Source organism: Coregonus clupeaformis, chromosome 5, assembly GCF_020615455.1.
Source record: "Coregonus clupeaformis isolate EN_2021a chromosome 5, ASM2061545v1, whole genome shotgun sequence".
Classification (NCBI taxonomy): Eukaryota; Metazoa; Chordata; class Actinopteri; order Salmoniformes; family Salmonidae; genus Coregonus; species Coregonus clupeaformis.
Window position 1 is genome coordinate 30,944,196 of NC_059196.1, and position 19,914 is coordinate 30,964,109.

The window sequence follows — 19,914 nt, forward strand, 5'->3', positions numbered from 1 at the left end:
ACCCCATCACATGATAGTTACAGACACATGGAGACAGCTATACCCCATCACATGATAGTTACAGACACATGGAGACAGCTATACCCCATCACATGATAGTTACAGACACATGGACACAGCTATACCCCATCACATGATAGTTACAGACACATGGACACAGCTATACCCCATCACATGATAGTTACAGACACATGGACACAGCTATACCCCATCACATGATAGTTACAGACACATGCTCTTTTAATAATTTGTTACTTTTATTATGTATTATTTTATTGTATTCTAATATTGTGTTTTTTGTTGGTATTTTGGTATTCTTTCTTAAAACTGCATTGTTGGTTAAGGGCTTGTAAGTAAGCATTTCACTGTAAGGTCTACACCTGTTGTATTCGGCACACGTGACAAATAAAATTTAGATTTGATGATAATTACAGACACATGAACACACCTATACCCCTTCACATGCACCCTTTAACCCTCTCTCAGGTAGGGATTTAGTGTACCTATTTGCTCAATAAACTACTGTGACTCTATTGTATACCTTAAATCCTAACCTTTTAGCAGTGTTAAGTATTCACACACTGAACTCTCTGAACCTCCTACAGCATCGATACATGCTCTGACTCGTGACACACATCCATCTACATGTACTTACCAAACCTTATTACATGTCCACGAATGAGCCACTGTATTCCTTAAGTGTCCTGTTCAGTTTTCCAGTCATCACAACTATCAAACGATGCAGGTTTCTGACCCATGAATGTTATGGATAGGCTTTATGGTCCAGGCGTTTATGGTTCAGTGAGTGTATTGGCTTTCTCGTGCTGTTGAATGAATGGCTGCTTGTGACCTGATTATTATTATTATTTTTTCTTTCTCCTGCCAGTTTGACCAGCAAACCAGTCTTGGCCTCTTATCCAGAGATTACTATACCTGCACTGGGCCTTATGCAGAGGTAGGCCTTTGCCCGCTAAGCACGCACACACATGCACACCCACATACATCGACGATATCGACACTATTTCTCTGTCTGGAGCTGTAGTAGGAAATTAGTTATCTGGCCGGGTATGTCGGGTTCTGGGTTTCCTGTTGTTCTGCTCGCTGGTCCATCCATCCAGAACACATAACAACCACAACAGCATAGACTCCAAGCCCTCTGCATCAGTTTAGCATAAGATCAACATCCTCTCTAGATCATTATGCTGGCACCGGATCCAAACCTCCAGTGTGGGTTAATGAACTTCAGAACTAGATGTGAAGAAGTCTAAAGCTGTGAGGTTTGAACCTGAGGATATTAGTTTAGTTTAATGATTGAACTAATCATCAGCATAGACATGCTCTAATGGGTTCTGAACCTCCTGCCTTAGTGTGTGTTACACAGACCTCCAGATAAACCTGTTTGCCTGAGGAGGTCTACGTTATGGAAAAACAATCAACCCCAGTATATCCCGTGTTTCAACGTATTTTACTGTTATTCGTGTCAATGTGACTAGCTGGGGTGTGAGTGGATGGATGTGTGTGTATGTTAGTTTGTGGGTGTTTATTGTGTGTGTGTGTGTCTCTCTGTGTGAGAGAGACCCTCTTGAGCAATGTGATCATTCAAATCATAGAAGTGAGATGGGACAGATTTGGTCACAACCCAACCCAAACCAGATGTGTTTGAGGTGGACATTCTCCCGTATGGTTTCACTTTACTAAGTACCACCACTGATTGCTATTCTGTACTTGCCAAGCTTGGCCTGGAGGGGATAGGTGTGTGTGTTTGGTGCTTTGAGGTTCATTTTGGATTAGAGTGAATCTCCTATGGTGTTCTCTTCCTGTCTCTTAATACCAAACAGAAGATCATAGAGCCTAATTTATATTTACAGTGATGTGAAAACAGTATATCTCATTCTCCCTCAGCCACCCAACTACTTATGACTGCTTTTTTCTGTTGATACTACAATACATGTTTTTAATGTGTCTGTGTGTGTGTGTCCTCCCAGCCATGTAGAGCATATGAACAGTTCATGATAGATGTAGCCAAGCTGATCCGTACCGACCGCAGCCTGGTGGTCAACGAGACCCAGATCAGAGAGGAGGTCACCAGGGTTATTGAGCTGGAGAAGGAGATTGCCAACGTAAGTTCAACACTTCTACTCTAGGAACACCTGCTTTACTAGTGATCTGCTTTAGTTTAGTAACAAATGACTGGAAAGATGAGTGAAAGATAGTGATGTTTATGAAGCCAGACTTCAGCCCTTACCACCTCTCCATCACTGTGTTTATGAAGCCAGACTTCAGCCCTTACCACCTCTCCATCACTGTGTTTATGAAGCCAGACTTCAGCCCTTACCACCTCTCCATCACTGTGTTTATGAAGCCAGACTTCAGCCCTTACCACCTCTCCATCACTGTGTTTATGAAGCCAGACTTCAGCCCTTACCACCTCTCCATCACTGTGTTTATGAAGCCAGACTTCAGCCCTTACCACCTCTCCATCACTGTGTTTATGAAGCCAGACTTCAGCCCTTACCACCTCTCCATCACTGTGTTTATGAAGCCAGACTTCAGCCCTTACCACCTCTCCATCACTGTGTTTATGAAGCCAGACTTCAGCCCTTACCACCTCTCCATCACTGTGTTGCTCTGGTTCTTACCAGTTGGTGTGTTAACCAAGCGGCGCTGGTTCTTACCAGTTGGTGTGTTAACCAAGCGGCGCTGGTTCTTACCAGTTGGTGTGTTAACCAAGCGGCGCTGGTTCTTACCAGTTGGTGTGTTAACCAAGCGGCGCTGGTTCTTACCAGTTGGTGTGTTAACCAAGCGGCGCTGGTTCCTACCAGTTGGTGTGTTAACCAAGCCCTGAGCCCATGCGCTCTTTCTAAACAGATTTGTAACAGGTCAATAGGTCCCATTGCTCAGTGCTACAACTGCTGCCTTTTACAATACACCCAGGCTGTTCTGGTACTGAAATGTACAGTCTTAGGACCCCTGGGCCTCCAAAAAGGCTATTTGTTGCTGTTGGAGGTGTGCCTGGACATACACTGCAGTGTGTGTGTGTGTTTATTGACAGACAGGCATTTATGATGTGGCCAGCAGTGCCTGTTTTGACTATTGTGCTCTGTGACAACCAGAGGGCAGATCGTCAAACAAAACGTATAGAAATGATATACAAAGTTATCATTATTTGATATACATACAGTTAATGGTGTTGAGTACTGAATTGGCAAATTGCCCCCCCTCCAGGCCACTGATACTCCAGAGGACCGTAACAACCCAGTTCTCCTCTACAACAACATGGAGCTGGGTGTTCTCAATGCTAACTTCAGCCTGGAGGTGGACACACAAGTAAGCGACTCTGTGTGGGTGTGTGCATGCTGTGCGTGTGTTGTCTGCTCTGTTAACTATGTCTGATGATAAACCCCTCCTCTCAGGTTTTTGACTGGAGTTACTTCACCAGGAAGATCATGGGGACGGTCGGCGTCACTGTGCCTGACACAGAGCGTGTCATCAACTACGCACCTAACTACTACAGACGACTCAACCCTGTCCTAGCCAAGTACACTAAGAGGTGAGAACATTGACTCCACCCTGTCCTAGCCAAGTACACTAAGAGGTGAGAACATTGACTCCACCCTGTCCTAGCCAAGTACACTGAGAGGTGAGAACATTGACTCCACCCTGTCCTAGCCAAGTACACTGAGAGGTGAGAACATTGACTCCACCCTGTCCTAGCCAAGTACACTGAGAGGTGAGAACATTGACTCCACCCTGTCCTAGCCAAGTACACTGAGAGGTGAGAACATTGACTCCACCCTGTCCTAGCCAAGTACACTGAGAGGTGAGAACATTGAGAAAAGCACAGAATTATAATGTGATGATAAGCATCAGTTAAACAAACGTTCTAATCTAGTACATTGTAGATCAACTATAGTTGCTGGTGTAGTACTTCCATGTTGTTGTTTCCAGAGACCTGCAGAACTACATGGTGTGGCGTTTTGTCATGAACATGGTGGTGGGTCTGAGCAGGCAGTACAGGGACACCAGGAAAGCCTTCCGTAAGGTACACACACTATCTACTCCTCCTTTCATTCTCCCTCCCTCCTCTCTACTCAACCCTTTCTTCCTACATCTCACTATCGCTCTGGTGTGTGATGTCATCAGTGTGAGCCATGCTGCGTTGCCCCCCCCCCCTTGCAGGCGCTGTACGGTACCACGTCGGAGGCTGCGGTGTGGCGGCAGTGTGCCATTTATGTCAACAACAATATGGACAACGCTGTGGGAAGACTGTACGTAGAGGAGGCCTTCTCTGGGGAGAGCAAAGAACTGGTGAGGTTAACAAGGGGGTGGGGGGAGAGTGTGTGTGTGTGACACTGCGGAGTGTGTTTGTGTGTATCCCAGCCTTATGTGTTTACTTATGCTACAGCAGCAGTGGCGTAGTGTCTCCTAACTGCCTGTTACAATGCTGAGCCTCACACACCGTCAATCTCGTGTGTGGATGGATATTACTCATCTGTTATTGTGCTGGTCTTCTCACACACTGGCCACTGTAACCCCTGGCGCCACTGGCCACTGTAACCCCTGGCGCCACTGGCCACTGTAACCCCTGGCGCCACTGTAACCCCTGGCGCCACTGGCCACTGTAACCCCTGGCGCCACTGGCCACTGTAACCCCTGGCCCCACTGGCCACTGTAACCCCTGGCGCCACTGGCCACTGTAACCCCTGGCGCCACTGGCCACTGTAACCCCTGGCGCCACTGGCCACTGTAACCCCTGGCGCCACTGGCCACTGTAACCCCTGGCGCCACTGGCCACTGTAACCCCTGGAGCCACTGGCCACTGTAACCCCTGGAGCCACTGGCCACTGTAACCCCTGGCCCCACTGGCCACTGTAACCCCTGGCTTTACTGGCCACTGTAACCCCCTGGCGCCACTGGCCACTGTAACCCCTGGGCCACTGGCCACTGTAACCCCTGGCGCCACTGGCCACTGTAACCCCTGGCGCCACTGGCCACTGTAACCCCTGGCGCCACTGGCCACTGTAACCCCTGGCGCCACTGGCCACTGTAACCCCTGGAGCCACTGGCCACTGTAACCCCTGGCCCCACTGGCCACTGTAACCCCTGGCTTTACTGGCCACTGTAACCCCTGGCGCCACTGGCCACTGTAACCCCTGGGCCACTGGCCACTGTAACCCCCTGGCGCCACTGGCCACTGTAACCCCTGGCGCCACTGGCCACTGTAACCCCTGGCGCCACTGGCCACTGTAACCCCTGGCGCCACTGGCCACTGTAACCCCTGGAGCCACTGGCCACTGTAACCCCTGGCCCCACTGGCCACTGTAACCCCCTGGCGCCACTGGCCACTGTAACCCCTGGCGCCACTGGCCACTGTAACCCCTGGCGCCACTGTAACCCCTGGCGCCACTGGCCACTGTAACCCCTGGCGCCACTGGCCACTGTAACCCCTGGAGCCACTGGCCACTGTAACCCCTGGAGCCACTGGCCACTGTAACCCCTGGCCCCACTGGCCACTGTAACCCCTGGCTTTACTGGCCACTGTAACCCCTGGCGCCACTGGCCACTGTAACCCCTGGGCCACTGGCCACTGTAACCCCTGGCGCCACTGGCCACTGTAACCCCTGGCGCCACTGGCCACTGTAACCCCTGGCGCCACTGGCCACTGTAACCCCTGGCGCCACTGGCCACTGTAACCCCTGGAGCCACTGGCCACTGTAACCCCTGGCCCCACTGGCCACTGTAACCCCTGGCGCCACTGGCCACTGTAACCCCTGGCGCCACTGGCCACTGTAACCCCTGGCGCCACTGTAACCCCTGGCGCCACTGGCCACTGTAACCCCTGGCGCCACTGGCCACTGTAACCCCTGGCCCCACTGGCCACTGTAACCCCTGGCGCCATTGGCCACTGTAACCCCTGGCGCCACTGGCCACTGTAACCCCTGGCGCCACTGGCCACTGTAACCCCTGGAGCCACTGGCCACTGTAACCCCTGGAGCCACTGGCCACTGTAACCCCTGGCGCCACTGTAACCCCTGGAGCCACTGGCCACTGTAACCCCTGGAGCCACTGGCCACTGTAACCCCTGGAGCCACTGTAACCCCTGGAGCCACTGGCCACTGTAACCCCTGGAGCCACTGGCCACTGTAACCCCTGGAGCCACTGGCCACTGTAACCCCTGGCCCCACTGGCCACTGTAACCCCTGGAGCCACTGGCCACTGTAACCCCTGGCGCCACTGGCCACTGTAACCCCTGGCGCCACTGGCCACTGTAACCCCTGGCGCCACTGGCCACTGTAACCCCTGGCGCCACTGGCCACTGTAACCCCTGGCGCCACTGGCCACTGTAACCCCTGGCCCCACTGGCCACTGTAACCCTGGCGCCACTGGCCACTGTAACCCCTGGCGCCACTGGCCACTGTAACCCCTGGCGCCACTGGCCACTGTAACCCCCTGGCGCCACTGGCCACTGTAACCCCTGGAGCCACTGGCCACTGTAACCCCTGGCGCCACTGTAACCCCTGGCGCCACTGGCCACTGTAACCCCTGGCGCCACTGTAACCCCTGGCGCCACTGGCCACTGTAACCCCTGGCGCCACTGGCCACTGTAACCCCTGGAGCCACTGGCCACTGTAACCCCTGGAGCCACTGGCCACTGTAACCCCTGGCGCCACTGGCCACTGTAACCCCTGGCGCCACTGGCCACTGTAACCCCTGGCGCCACTGGCCACTGTAACCCCTGGCGCCACTGGCCACTGTAACCCCTGGAGCCACTGGCCACTGTAACCCCTGGAGCCACTGGCCACTGTAACCCCTGGCGCCACTGGCCACTGTAACCCCTGGCGCCACTGGCCACTGTAACCCCTGGCGCCACTGTAACCCCTGGAGCCACTGGCCACTGTAACCCCTGGCGCCACTGGCCACTGTAACCCCTGGAGCCACTGGCCACTGTAACCCCTGGCGCCACTGGCCACTGTAACCCCTGGCGCCACTGGCCACTGTAACCCCTGGCGCCACTGGCCACTGTAACTCCTGAAGCCACTGTAACCCCTGGAGCCACTGGCCACTGTAACCCCTGGCGCCACTGGCCACTGTAACTCCTGAAGCTCCTTTCACACCCTCATCTCCACCACATGTCGCAGGAGTGTGTGTGTGTTTAAATACGACTGTGTGTACAGGTGTCTGATTGCATGGCTACCCTTTGTTAAATGTGTGCCTCACTGCATATTTCCCCTCTTGTGAGTCTTAACTGTCCGAATGAACCGCAGCATGCAGAGGCAGCATGCACTGTGTGTGTGTGTGTGTGTGTGTGCGTAAGCCTGTTCAGATGACCTGTTGGCTGACACAATAGGGTCTCATACCATTGAGCTTACGCTCACACAAATCATAATCCAAACACACATATTTGCTATCAAACGTTCAGTCAGGCCCCTCATACGTACCCAGCTATTTTAAACTCATGATGACAATCATAACATTTCAATGCTCACTCTAAAGCATTTATTTCCTTAACATTCTCCTGAGTGGCGCATTGGTCTAAGGCACTGCATCTCAGTGCTTGAGGCGTCACTACAGACCCCCTGGTTCGATTCCAGGCTGTATCACAACCAGCCGTGATTGGGAGTCCCATAGGGCGGCGCGCAATTGGCCCAGCGTCGTCATTGTAAATAAGAATTTGTTCTTAACTGACTTGCCTAGTTAAATAAAGGTAAAATATTTTTTTTTTAAATTCTGAAAGGAGACGTCTATCACATTCTGTTTCAGAGGAACCTGGTCTGAGATCCACAATAGTGAAATTATCAGTATATGCTGATCTGTGTGTGTGTGTGTGTGTGTGTTAGATGGAAGAGATGATCGCTGTGATCCGGGAGGTGTTCATCAGTAACTTAGACCACCTAAGATGGATGGATGTAGAGACCAAGAAGGCTGCTGAGGAGAAGGTGAGACTCACCTGCCATTGATTTCTACCTGTTGACCTCCAGCTGAACGTTTTACCGGTCTCTGTTTTACCGGTCTCTGTTAAAACCATTACAAGTGTCGCTATCACCCTCAAACTGTCCAATCCTCAATAGGCACAAGCTATCCGAGAGCGGATTGGTTACTCCGACAACATCAAAAATGACACCTACCTGAACAACGAGTATAAAAATGTGAGTGTTGAAAGATCAATATTATGCATTTCATCAGTGGACGTGATACAGTGGATACAGGGTTCAAACTATTTTATCTGCCATTGACACCAATGCAATGTGTGTGTGTGGGGGTGCTAGTTGAGCTACAATGCAGAGGAGTACTTTGAGAACATCCTTCAGAACCTGGAGTATGTACAGAAGAAACGTCTGAGGAAGCTACGGGTCAAAGTCAACAAAGAAGAGTAAGATCCTCCCTTTCCAAAACCCATTGTCAGCGCTGGCTAAAATAGCAGCCACAGCACTAAGATTAGAGTAGTTATTAACTTCAGATGAATTATGAACTCTTTCATTAATTATTAATGTGAAACATTTTCCTGTCTCATCCTCAGATGGGTAACAGGAGCAGCCATTGTCAATGCCTTCTACTCTTCAAGCAAAAACCAAATAGGTAACAGACACACCTCCAATAACCTCTACTGTAACTCCAATAACCTCTACTGTTACCTCCCGTCACCTACTGTCACCTCCCGTCACCTCCGGTCACCTCTACTGTCACCACTACTGTCATTCCCCATCACCTCTACTGTAACTCCCATCACCTCTACTGTAACTCCCATCACCTCTACTGTTACCTCCCATCACCTCTACTGTTACCTCCCATCACCTCTACTGTTACCTCCCGTCACCTCCGGTCACCTCTACTGTCACCACTACTGTCATTCCCCGTCACCTCTACCGTCACCTCCCATCACCTCTACTGTTATCTCCCATCACCTCTACTGTTATCTCTACTGTCATCCCCCATCACCTCTACTGTTACCTCCCATCACCTCTACTGTTACCTCCCATCACCTCTACTGTTATCTCTACTGTCATCCCCCATCACCTCTACTGTTACCTCCCATCACCTCTACTGTTACCTCCCGTCACCTCTACTGTTACCTCCCATCACCTCTACTGTTACCTCTACTGTCATCCCCCATCACCTCTACTGTTACCTCCCATCACCTCTACTGTTACCTCCCATCACCTCTACTGTTATCTCTACTGTCATCCCCCATCACCTCTACTGTTACCTCCCATCACCTCTACTGTTACCTCCCATCACCTCTACTGTTACCTCCCATCACCTCTACTGTTATCTCTACTGTCATCCCCCATCACCTCTACTGTTACCTCCCATCACCTCTACTGTTACCTCCCATCACCTCTACTGTTATCTCTACTGTCATCCCCCATCACCTCTACTGTTACCTCCCATCACCTCTACTGTTACCTCCCATCACCTCTACTGTTACCTCCCATCACCTCTACTGTTACCTCCCATCACCTCTACTGTTACCTCCCATCACCTCTACTGTTATCTCTACTGTCATCCCCCATCACCTCTACTGTCATCCCCCATCACCTCTACTGTTATCTCCCATCACCTCTACTGTTATCTCCCATCACCTCTACTGTTATCTCTACTGTCATCCCCCATCACCTCTACTGTTATCTCCCATCACCTCTACTGTTATCTCCCATCACCTCTACTGTTACCTCCCATCACCTCTACTGTTATCTCTACTGTCATCCCCCATCACCTCTACTGTTACCTCCCATCACCTCTACTGTTATCTCTACTGTTACCTCCCATCACCTCTACTGTCATCCCCCATCACCTCTACTGTCATCCCCCATCACCTCTACTGTTACCTCCCATCACCTCTACTGTTATCTCTACTGTTACCTCCCATCACCTCTACTGTCACCTCCGGTCACCTCTACTGTCATCCCCCATCACCTCTACTGTTACCTCCCATCACCTCTACTGTTATCTCTACTGTCACCTCCCGTCACCTACTGTCACCTCTACTGTTACCTCCCATCACCTCTACTGTCACCTCCGGTCACCTCTACTGTCATCCCCCGTCACCTCTACTGTCACCCCCGTCATCTCTACTATCACCTCTACTGTCACCTCCCATCACCTCTACTGTCACCTCCGGTCACCTCTACTGTCATCCCCCATCACCTCTACTGTTACCTCCCATCACCTCTACTGTTATCTCTACTGTCATCCCCCATCACCTCTACTGTTACCTCCCATCACCTCTACTGTTACCTCCCATCACCTCTACTGTTACCTCCCATCACCTCTACTGTTACCTCCCATCACCTCTACTGTTACCTCTACTGTTACCTCCCATCACCTCTACTGTTACCTCCCATCACCTCTACTGTTACCTCTACTGTCATCCCCCATCACCTCTACTGTTACCTCCCATCACCTCTACTGTTACTTCCCATCACCTCTACTGTTATCTCTACTGTCATCCCCCATCACCTCTACTGTTACCTCCCATCACCTCTACTGTTACCTCCCATCACCTCTACTGTTACCTCCCATCACCTCTACTGTTATCTCTACTGTCATCCCCCATCACCTCTACTGTTACCTCCCATCACCTCTACTGTCACCTCCCGTCACCTCTACTGTTACCTCCCATCACCTCTACTGTCACCTCCGGTCACCTCTACTGTCACCTCTACTGTCATCCCCCGTCACCTCTACTGTCACCCCCGTCATCTCTACTGTCACCTCTACTGTCACCTCCCATCACCTCTACTGTCACCTCCCGTCACCTCTACTGTCATCTCTACTGTCATCTCCCGTCACCTCTACTGTCATCCCCCGTCATCTCTACTGTCACTCACCGTCACCTCCCGTCACCTCTACCGTCATCTCCCATCACCTCTACTGTCACCTCTACTGTCACCTCTACCGTCACCTCTACTGTCTTCTCCCGTCACCTCTACTGTCACCTCGCGTCAACTCTACTGTCACCTCCGTCACCTCTACTGTCACCTCCCGTCATTTCTACTGTCACTTCCCGTCATCGCTGTCATAACGTCATCTCTACTGTCACTTCCCGTCACCTTTACTGTCATCTCTACTGTCACCTCTACGGTCACCTCCATCATCTCTACTGTCATCTCCCGTCATGTCTACTGTCACCTCGCGTCACCTCTACTGTCACCTCGCGTCACCTCTACTGTCACCTCTACTGTCACCTCCTGTCACCTCCGTCACCTCTACTGTCACCTCCCGTAATTTCTACTGTCACTTCCCGTCATCGCTGTCATAACCGTCATCTCTACTGTCACTTCCCGTCACCTTTACTGTCATCTCTACGGTCACCTCCATCATCTCTACTGTCATCTCCCGTCATGTCCCGTCACCTCTACTGTCACCTACAGTCATCTCCCGTAACCTCCCGTCACCTCCCATCATCTCTACGTCATCTCCCGTCATCTCTACTGTCACCTCCCGTTTCGTCTACTGTCACGTCACATCTACTGTCACCTAACGTCACCTCTACTGTCACCGCCCATCACCTCTACTGTCACTTCTGTCACATCTGTCACTTCTGTCACATCTGTCACCTCGCGTCACATCTGTCACCTCCCGTCACCTCTACTGTCACCCCCCATCACCTCTACCGTCACCTTCATCACCTCTGTCATCTCCCGTCACTTCTACTGTCACCTCCCGATACCTCTACCGTCACCTCCCGTCATCTCTACTGTCACTTCCCGTCATCTCTACCGTCACCTCCACGTCACCTTCATCACCTCTGTCATCTCCCGTCACTTCTACTGTCACCTCCTATCTCCTCTACTGTCACGTCTACCGTCACCTCTACTGTCACCTCTACTGTCACCTCGCGTCACCTCTACTGTCACCTCGCGTCACCTCGCGTCACCTCTACTGTCACCTCGCGTCACCTCTACTGTCACCTCGCGTCACCTCGCGTCATCTCTACTGTCACCTCCCGTCATCTCTACTGTCACTTCCCTTCACCTCTACCATCACCTCTACTGTCACCTCCGTCACCTCGCGTCACCTCTACTGTCATGTCCCGTCACCTCTACCGTCACCTCTATTGTCTTCTCTCGTCACCTCTACTGTCACCTCCCATCACCTCGCATCACATCTACTGTCACCTCCTGTCACCTCGCATCACATCTACTGTCACCTCCTGTCACCTCTCCCGTCACCTCTACTGTCTTCTCCCGTCACCTCTACTGTCTTCTCCCGTCACCTCTACTGTCACCTCCCGTCACCTCTACTGTCACCTCCCGTCACCTCTACTGTCACCTCCCGTCACCTCTACTGTCACCTCTACTGTCTTCTCCCGTCACCTCTACTGTCTTCTCCCGTCACCTCTACTGTCTTCTCCCGTCACCTCTACTGTCTTCTCCCGTCACCTCTACTGTCTTCTCCCGTCACCTCTACTGTCTTCTCCCGTCACCTCTACTGTCACCTCGCGTCATCTCTACTGTCACTACCCGTCACCTCTACTGTCACTTCCTGTCACCTCTACTGTCACTTCCTGTCACCTCTACTGTCACCTCCCGTCACCTCTACTGTCACCTCCCGTCATCTCTACGTCACCTCCCGTCACCTCTACTGTCATCTCCCATCATGTCCCGTCACCTCTACTGTCACCTCCCGTCATCTCTACTGTCACCTCCCGTTTCGTCTACTGTCACGTCACGTCTACTGTCACCTAACGTCACCTCCCGTCACCTCTACTGTCATCTCCCATCGTGTCCCGTCACCTCTACTGTCACCGCCCATCACCTCTACTGTCACTTCTGTCACCTCGCGTCACATCTGTCACCTTGCGTCACATCTGTCACCTTGCGTCACATCTGTCACCTCCCATCACCTCTACTGTCACCTCCCGTCATCTCTACTGTCACTTCCCGTCACCTCCCATCACCTCTCCCGTCACGTCTACTGTCACCTCCTGTCACCTCGCGTCACCGCTACTGTCACAACCGTCACCTCCCGTCACCTCTACTGTCACCTCCCGTCATCTCTACTGTCACCTCCCGTCACCTCTACTGTCACCTCCCGTCACCTCTGATATATGATGTGAGATCCTTTCTTTTTCTCTCGCCTCCTCCTCCTCCTATCCTCTCAGTGTTTCCAGCAGGCATCCTACAGCCTCCGTTCTTCGGTAAGGGCCAGACCAAGTCTCTGAACTTTGGCGGTATCGGCATGGTGATCGGACATGAGATCACTCACGGGTTTGATGACAACGGTAAGAGGCTGTGCACATAGAATTCGCTTTATTAGAATGGACAGTCCAATTCAAAGTGTTGTTTCATGACATGTGGACTAGCTGGTCAGCTGTCCTAAGCAGAAATGGTTTGTTTGGTTGCCAGGTCGTAACTATGATAAAGATGGTGACCTGAAGGACTGGTGGACGCCAAGCTCCACCCAGAACTTTGTGGAGCTGTCTAAGTGCATGGTGGACCAGTATGGAAACTTCTCCTGGGACCTGGCCAACGGACTGAATGTATGCTCTCCTCTCCTCTCCTCTCCTCCTTTGCATCTGTTTTCTCTCTTCTTCTCTCCTCCTCCAGGAAACACACACTCGGTTCACATTTCTACCCCTCTTTTGTCTAATCACGTCTGCTCATTTCCTGTCCTCCCTTGACTTGTTGCCGTGAACAATAGTATTTTTCATCATCTGAGAAAATGTTGCCAGCAGTGTGAAATCTGATATGGAATGGTAAATAATGTATTGTCATTTTGGAGTAATTTGTATTGTAAAGAAGAATAGAATATATTTAATGTGGATGCTACCGTGATTACTGATTAATCCTGAATGAATCGTGAATAATGATGAGTGAGAAAGTTAGACACACAACTGGTAGAGCACGGCGCTTGTAACGCCAAGGTAGTGGGTTCGATCCCCGGGACCACCCATACACAAAAATGTATGCACGCATGACTGTAAGTCGCTTTGGATAAAAGCGTCTGCTAAATGGCATATTATTATTATTATTATTATTATTATTATTAAATATCATACCCCCCCAAAATGCTAAGCTCCCAAGTTATTGTAATGGTGAGAGGTTAGCATGTCCTGGGCGTCTAACTTTTTTCCCTCATCATTATTCACGATTCATTCAGGATTATCAGTAATCACGGTAGCATCCACATTAATATAGAAGTGTTTCGAAACACATTGTATTCTTATTTACAATAAAATATTACTCCAAAATGACACGGTACATTATTTACCATTCATTTCTACTGGGCACAAAATAATCTGAAACACAACCGAAACAAACAGAAAATGCATCCAACGAATGTGTAGCGTCACAAGCTTGATGTGGTCATTGCGTGCTATGAATATGGGACCAAACACTAAACTTTGGACTACTTTAATACACATATAAGGGAATTAGTCCTAATACTTTTGCTCCCCTAAAATGGAGGGACTATGTACAAAAAGTGTTGTAATTTCTAAACGGTTCACCCGATATCGATGGAAATGGCCTCAAATTAAAGCAGACAGTCTGCACGTCTCATTGTATCATTTCAAATCCAAAGTGCTGGAGTACAGAGCCAAAACAACAAAACAAATGTCACCGTCCCAATACTTTTGGAGCTCACTGTAGATCAATATAGCCTGTATTGATCTGTGTATTTCTTTTCTGTAAGCAGCTCAACGGGAATAACACTCTGGGAGAGAACATTGCAGACAACGGTGGGATCCGCCAGTCATACCAGGTAGGGATGCACACTGCGGAAAGACAGACTTTACAGCAAAAAAACACGCACACACAATCTGAAGACGAGTCCTTTACCCCAGGCGAAAAATCGATTCCAGTAACCTGTTGTTAGACCATGTTTTTCTCAATTTTTCCCTCGCATGTACATTGTTTTAGCATTTGAGGATTAGCTATAAATCTGAGTGACCTGTTGTGAGATTAAATGAGATCGGCTGGACTTGTGGGTAATTGCCATCTGCCAGTTATAGTAGTAATTACCATGTCCTCCTGCCAGCTCTCTGATTGGACCATTAGACATGCTCCCGGAGCATGGTGTGAGTGTTGAGCGACGTGATTGGCCAACCGGGTGTCTCAGGTTAGTGTCCAGAGGGATGAAGGACACTTCAGTTTACTTTAATCATTTTCTAAGAAAGTGGGAGAGTCTGAGATGTATGTACTCATCTGATGTTGTTGGCGTTAAATAAAGTATCTATCTGTATTCCCAGTCATGTGAAATCCATAGATTAGGGCCAAATGAATTTCCCCATGAGGCCAATGGTAACTTCAAAACAGTTAGAGTTTAATGGCTGTAATAGGAGAACATTGAGGATGGATCAACATTGTAGTTACTCCACAATACTAACCTGAAAGAGTGAAAAAGAAGGAAGCCTGTAAAGAATAAAAATATTCCAAAACATGCATCCTGTTTGCAGCAAGGCACTAAAGTAATAACATGACTCCAGACTCCACACAGACACAGCGTGTACACATACTGCCCCAGAGCAGTACTGTTCTACCTTCAGACAAGCATGCTTCAAAACTTTGTTCATTTGCACAATGTCTCTCGTTCAAACTCACGAAAAATGACATTCGGTGTCTCCTAGCAATACATTAATAACTTTATGAGCTTGATTGCCTGTCTTTGCAATTTGTTTATTTTTGTTTGCGCTTGTTAGCATATTTAGCTATTACTTGTGCTAATTTTGTTAGCATAATGATAATAGACGCCCAATGGGCTGTTTTGCGTTTTTAAGCCGGTAAAACCGTAAATCCCGGGATGAGAACAGGATGGTATGAGGATATGTATATCTGGATACCGCCCAACCCTACCTATAACACAAGGCCAAATATACACAAGTTGCTTACCAAGATGACACTGAATGTTCCTGAGTGGCATAGTTACAGTTTTGACTTAAATCGGCGTGAAAATCTATGGCAAGACTTGAAAATGGCTGTCTAGCAATGATCAACAACCAACTTGAGAGCTTGACAAATTTTTTAAATAATAATGTGCAAATATTGTACAATCCAGGTATGGAAAGCTTTTAGTGACTTACCCAGAAAGACTCACAGATGTAATCGCTGCCAAAGGTGATTCTAACATGTATTGACACGGGGGTGAATACTTATTTCATCAAGATGTATTAGTGTTTTATTTTTCATACTTTTTTTGTTAGAATTTGTCTTCCACTTTGACATTACAGGGTATTTTGTCTAGATTGTTGACAAAAAATGACAACAATTTTTATCCACTTTGCAACACAACAAAATGTGGAAAAAGTTGAAGGGTGTGAAGGTTAACTCTTATGTAGTCAGATTAAAGTGGTGTTGTAATGATTTCAGGCCAGAGATGATTAAAGTGGTGTTGTAATGATTTCAGGCCAGAGAGGATTAAAGTGGTGTTTTAATGATTTCAGGCCTACCAGAACTATGTGGAGAAGAATGGGAATGAGCCTCTCCTGCCTGGAATAAACCTCAACCATCAACAACTCTTCTTTCTCAACTTCGCCCAGGTCAGACTGGATGGATGGATGGATGGATGGATAAGTGGATGGATAAGTGGATGGATGGATAAGTGGATGGATGGATAAGTGGATGGATGGATGGATGGATGGATAAGTGGATGGATGGATGGATGGATAAGTGGATGGATGGATGGATAAGTGGATGGATGGATGGATAAGTGGATGGATGGATGGATGGATAAGTGGATGGATGGATGGATGGATAAGTGGATGGATGGATGGATAAGTGGATGGATGGATGGATGGATAGATAAATGGATGGATAAGTGGATGGATGGATGGATGGATGGATAAGTGGATGGATGGATGGATGGATGGATAAGTGGATGGATGGATGGGTGGATGGATGGATAAGTGGATGGATGTCACACCCTCTCTCACTCCCGTCTCTTCCTCCAGGTGTGGTGTGGAACACATCGACCAGAACAAGCTGTCAACTCCATCAAAGTAGATGTACACAGTCCAGGGAAGTTCAGGTACCGTCTCTCATGCCGTCTCTCATGCCGTCTCTCATGCCATCTCTCATACCATCTCTCATGCCATCCTCTCCTGTATCACTCAATGCCACTTCCTCTTCCACTCACTCCATCTCAACTCAATGCCACTTCCTCTTCCACTCACCCCATCTCTGTCCATCTCAACTCAATGCCACTTCCTCTTTTACTCACACCATCTCTGTCCATATGAACTATTTGTGGCCCTCAGTGTCTCTGGTTTAGACCTGGGACACCAAGTGTGGGGATTGCCAAGTAATTCTGGCCAGTGATGACCGTTTCCTGTTTCCTGTCCAGGGTCCTGGGGTCCCTCCAAAACTTCCCTGAGTTTGCCAAGGCCTTCAACTGTCCCAAGAACAGCTACATGTTGCCTGAGAAGACCTGCCAAGTCTGGTGATACTGTAGTCCTGACGCTCGCCTGCCCTGAGGTCACCTTTCCCCCCGACTGTTACAGCACTAGTCTGGGACAGGGGTATGGTCGATGTCCCCCAGTTCACTGCAGGGTGGGACCAGGACTGCTACACTGACCGTACAGAACAACCAGCTTCATTCAAGGGACTACAGAGTGCTGTTCATAGCCAGCTCCCAGACTCTTCACCCAATCAGCCAAGTCACTGCTTTCACTGGATACAGTCACGGCAATTCACAATCTTTTTTTTTGTTGTGTTCGTTAAATGTACTTTTCAATTATACTTTTTTCCCTCTGCATTTCACTTATGATTCATTATTTTGTTTGTATACAAAATGTGAGACTAATTTGAGCATCTTGAATCACAGGAAAATATCCACTTATTCTAAACTGTCTCTGTAAGTCCAAAAATGCTATTTGTTTTACTCTATGAAGTGGGCCTCAATATTAACCAGAATGTATACTGTATATCAATACGTTCTAGATGAATATACATTGACAGTAATCAATACAGTCACACTAGGGGGATTCTATTTTATTGTATATTTAAGAAAATCACATTTGATTTGACTGAAAATATATATATATCAATGAGTATAATAAGAATTGCATAAATGTTGTTCTGTATATGTTAAATGTTTCAAAATGGGTGCCAACTATTTATGTCTACAAGCATAAAACCAAAATGAAGTTCTTGCCTTGCAATCAGTTGGGTGACCTAGCTGGTCAGGAATTGACATACACCAAACATATTCATATTTTTATTTTACAGTAAGAATGTGACCTCTATTCAAACTGCTCTGTGTCCAACAGAGGAGGCTGGTGGGAGGAGCTATAGGAGGATGGACTCATTGTAATGGCTAGAATGGAATCAATGGAATGGTATCAAACACATGGAAACAACGTGTTTGACTCCGTTCCATTGGTTCCATTCCAAGCATTACAATGAGCCCGTCCTCTTATAGCTCCTCCCACCAGCCTCCTCTGGGGTTCGGGGTGTGTGTGGGTATTTGTGATATGTGTGTGTTTTTGTCCGAATGTGACCACTACATTTTTCAACAAACTGAGGAAGCCTTACATGAACCATGGTGCTACTGCTGTTTTGTGTGTGTGTGTGTGGGGGGGGTGGGATGCAGAGGAAGTCTGGTTTGTAGCTGGACCCCCCCTTCTGATTCGCTCTCTCTCGCTCTCTCTTTTCACACAGACACGGCAAACAAATCAAACGTGTTCTCCTTGTTGATTTGATCATTAGCATGGTGTCTTTAAGGGACAGATGTACTAAGTGTTTAGTTTTTGGCTCTTTATTCCATTCTGGGGAAAAGCAGATTCAATCTTTGTGCCTGTTAAGGTGATAGGTAAATCCAGGTTGAAACACACTGTATCCTTAGATTTTATTTTGTAAGGGAAAATGAGGTTCAGTCCACAATGTGTCATGCGACTCAAAAACACACCGTTTCTCAAAATGTCACCCGTTTTATGTTGCCATGTCCACTCACACAGCTTTCTCTGTGCATGGTCTCCTTCCTCCCTTACCCATATACACAACCATCTCACCTGTAGAAGGACAGACGGATATACCTCAGTTATTTACATACTTTGTAATAAAAAAAAAATCACGATGACCATAATGAACTGACTTTTTTTTTAATTGTAATAATTTAATCCTTTAAAGAGAAAGTGGTATGTTTATGACTTATTGTGTGTGTGTGTGGTACATGAGAGCTAGGTAGAGAGACATAGGGTGTGTTACTGTGCCTCCAGGGTCTATCTGAGATGGAAACCAGTGGATGGACATGGACATAACGTACAGCCAGTTAGCACTGCCAGGCAACACAGGGCCTTCCTTGGCTTTTCCCTCATCTCTGAGACGGCCCAGCTCTGTGAGATCCAACACTGCTCTTCCCTATAAGCTCGTTGTGCCATCTACAATGGTGGCGCTGGCATAGGCTTACCTTGTGTTTGGTTGAGGAGGTCCTATGTGATTCAAAGCAGGGCTACACAGCTACTTCCTCCTGCCCTGGATGCTGGCTCTCATCCACCTCTTTTGATTGGTTTAGACCTGGCCAACCAGGTGTGTGTGTGTACAGAGCCCTTAGCCAATCAATGACCTTAATTCAGAAATGAAGTGTGCAGGAAGGGACAAACAAAAACCAGCAGGACTGACCATCCAGAACTGACTTAAGTCATTCCTCAACTGTTATACCATCCCGTCTTGTCAACAGTCACAATACGAGCGAAGTGTTGTACCGTTGACCTAAGTCATTGGTTTTGGCTTGATTGTGACATCGTTTGTTCATTTAAGTCCTAGGGAGAGACATGACTCCAGGACTGCGTCCATCTACAACAAGTTGTTCACCATTGACACTAGGTGAGTGTTTAGGGCGTTTTGGCTGTGTTGAGAGACGTGGGTCGTGTCCCCTGCTCAGACGTTGCATGCATCAACCAATGGTTTCGTGCCATGTCATCGACTGTGTCTTCTACTGACAGATTGCTGTAACATTATTGGTGTGGTTAGCTGA

The 19,914-nt window shown here is 48.5% G+C and overlaps 1 protein-coding gene and 1 long non-coding RNA gene across 16 annotated transcripts in view; one reads left to right on the forward strand and one right to left on the reverse strand.

Moving 5' to 3' along the window:
- Positions 1 to 18,270, forward strand: part of LOC121566838 (neprilysin-like) — a 47,874-nt gene extending 29,604 nt beyond the window's left edge. For all 5 annotated transcript variants that reach the window (XM_041876716.2, XM_041876718.2, XM_041876717.2 and 2 more), the window contains 16 exons: positions 887 to 955; positions 1,986 to 2,120; positions 3,226 to 3,327; positions 3,414 to 3,550; positions 3,949 to 4,042; positions 4,180 to 4,308; positions 7,839 to 7,937; positions 8,070 to 8,147; positions 8,268 to 8,371; positions 8,519 to 8,577; positions 13,106 to 13,225; positions 13,350 to 13,483; positions 14,641 to 14,706; positions 16,385 to 16,480; positions 16,892 to 16,968; positions 17,284 to 18,270. In XM_041876716.2, the coding sequence (XP_041732650.1) occupies positions 887 to 955; positions 1,986 to 2,120; positions 3,226 to 3,327; positions 3,414 to 3,550; positions 3,949 to 4,042; positions 4,180 to 4,308; positions 7,839 to 7,937; positions 8,070 to 8,147; positions 8,268 to 8,371; positions 8,519 to 8,577; positions 13,106 to 13,225; positions 13,350 to 13,483; positions 14,641 to 14,706; positions 16,385 to 16,480; positions 16,892 to 16,968; positions 17,284 to 17,383 (1,599 nt within the window). In that variant the 3' untranslated portion in view covers positions 17,384 to 18,270. The remainder of the gene's footprint in view (positions 1 to 886; positions 956 to 1,985; positions 2,121 to 3,225; positions 3,328 to 3,413; positions 3,551 to 3,948; positions 4,043 to 4,179; positions 4,309 to 7,838; positions 7,938 to 8,069; positions 8,148 to 8,267; positions 8,372 to 8,518; positions 8,578 to 13,105; positions 13,226 to 13,349; positions 13,484 to 14,640; positions 14,707 to 16,384; positions 16,481 to 16,891; positions 16,969 to 17,283) is intronic.
- Positions 8,647 to 13,088, reverse strand: LOC121566839. 11 transcript variants are annotated; one of them, XR_006658365.1, is made up of 9 exons: positions 12,838 to 13,088; positions 12,465 to 12,471; positions 10,459 to 10,529; positions 10,159 to 10,402; positions 9,560 to 9,693; positions 9,372 to 9,481; positions 9,128 to 9,259; positions 8,872 to 9,049; positions 8,740 to 8,805 (listed from the first exon to the last, which is right to left on the reverse strand). It is a non-coding gene; the product is annotated as an uncharacterized LOC121566839 (long non-coding RNA). The 11 variants fall into 11 exon arrangements; XR_006658364.1 differs by having other exon boundaries at positions 9,560 to 9,681; positions 10,147 to 10,402; XR_006658366.1 differs by having other exon boundaries at positions 9,538 to 9,681; positions 10,147 to 10,402.
- Positions 18,271 to 19,914: the final 1,644 nt, after the last annotated feature.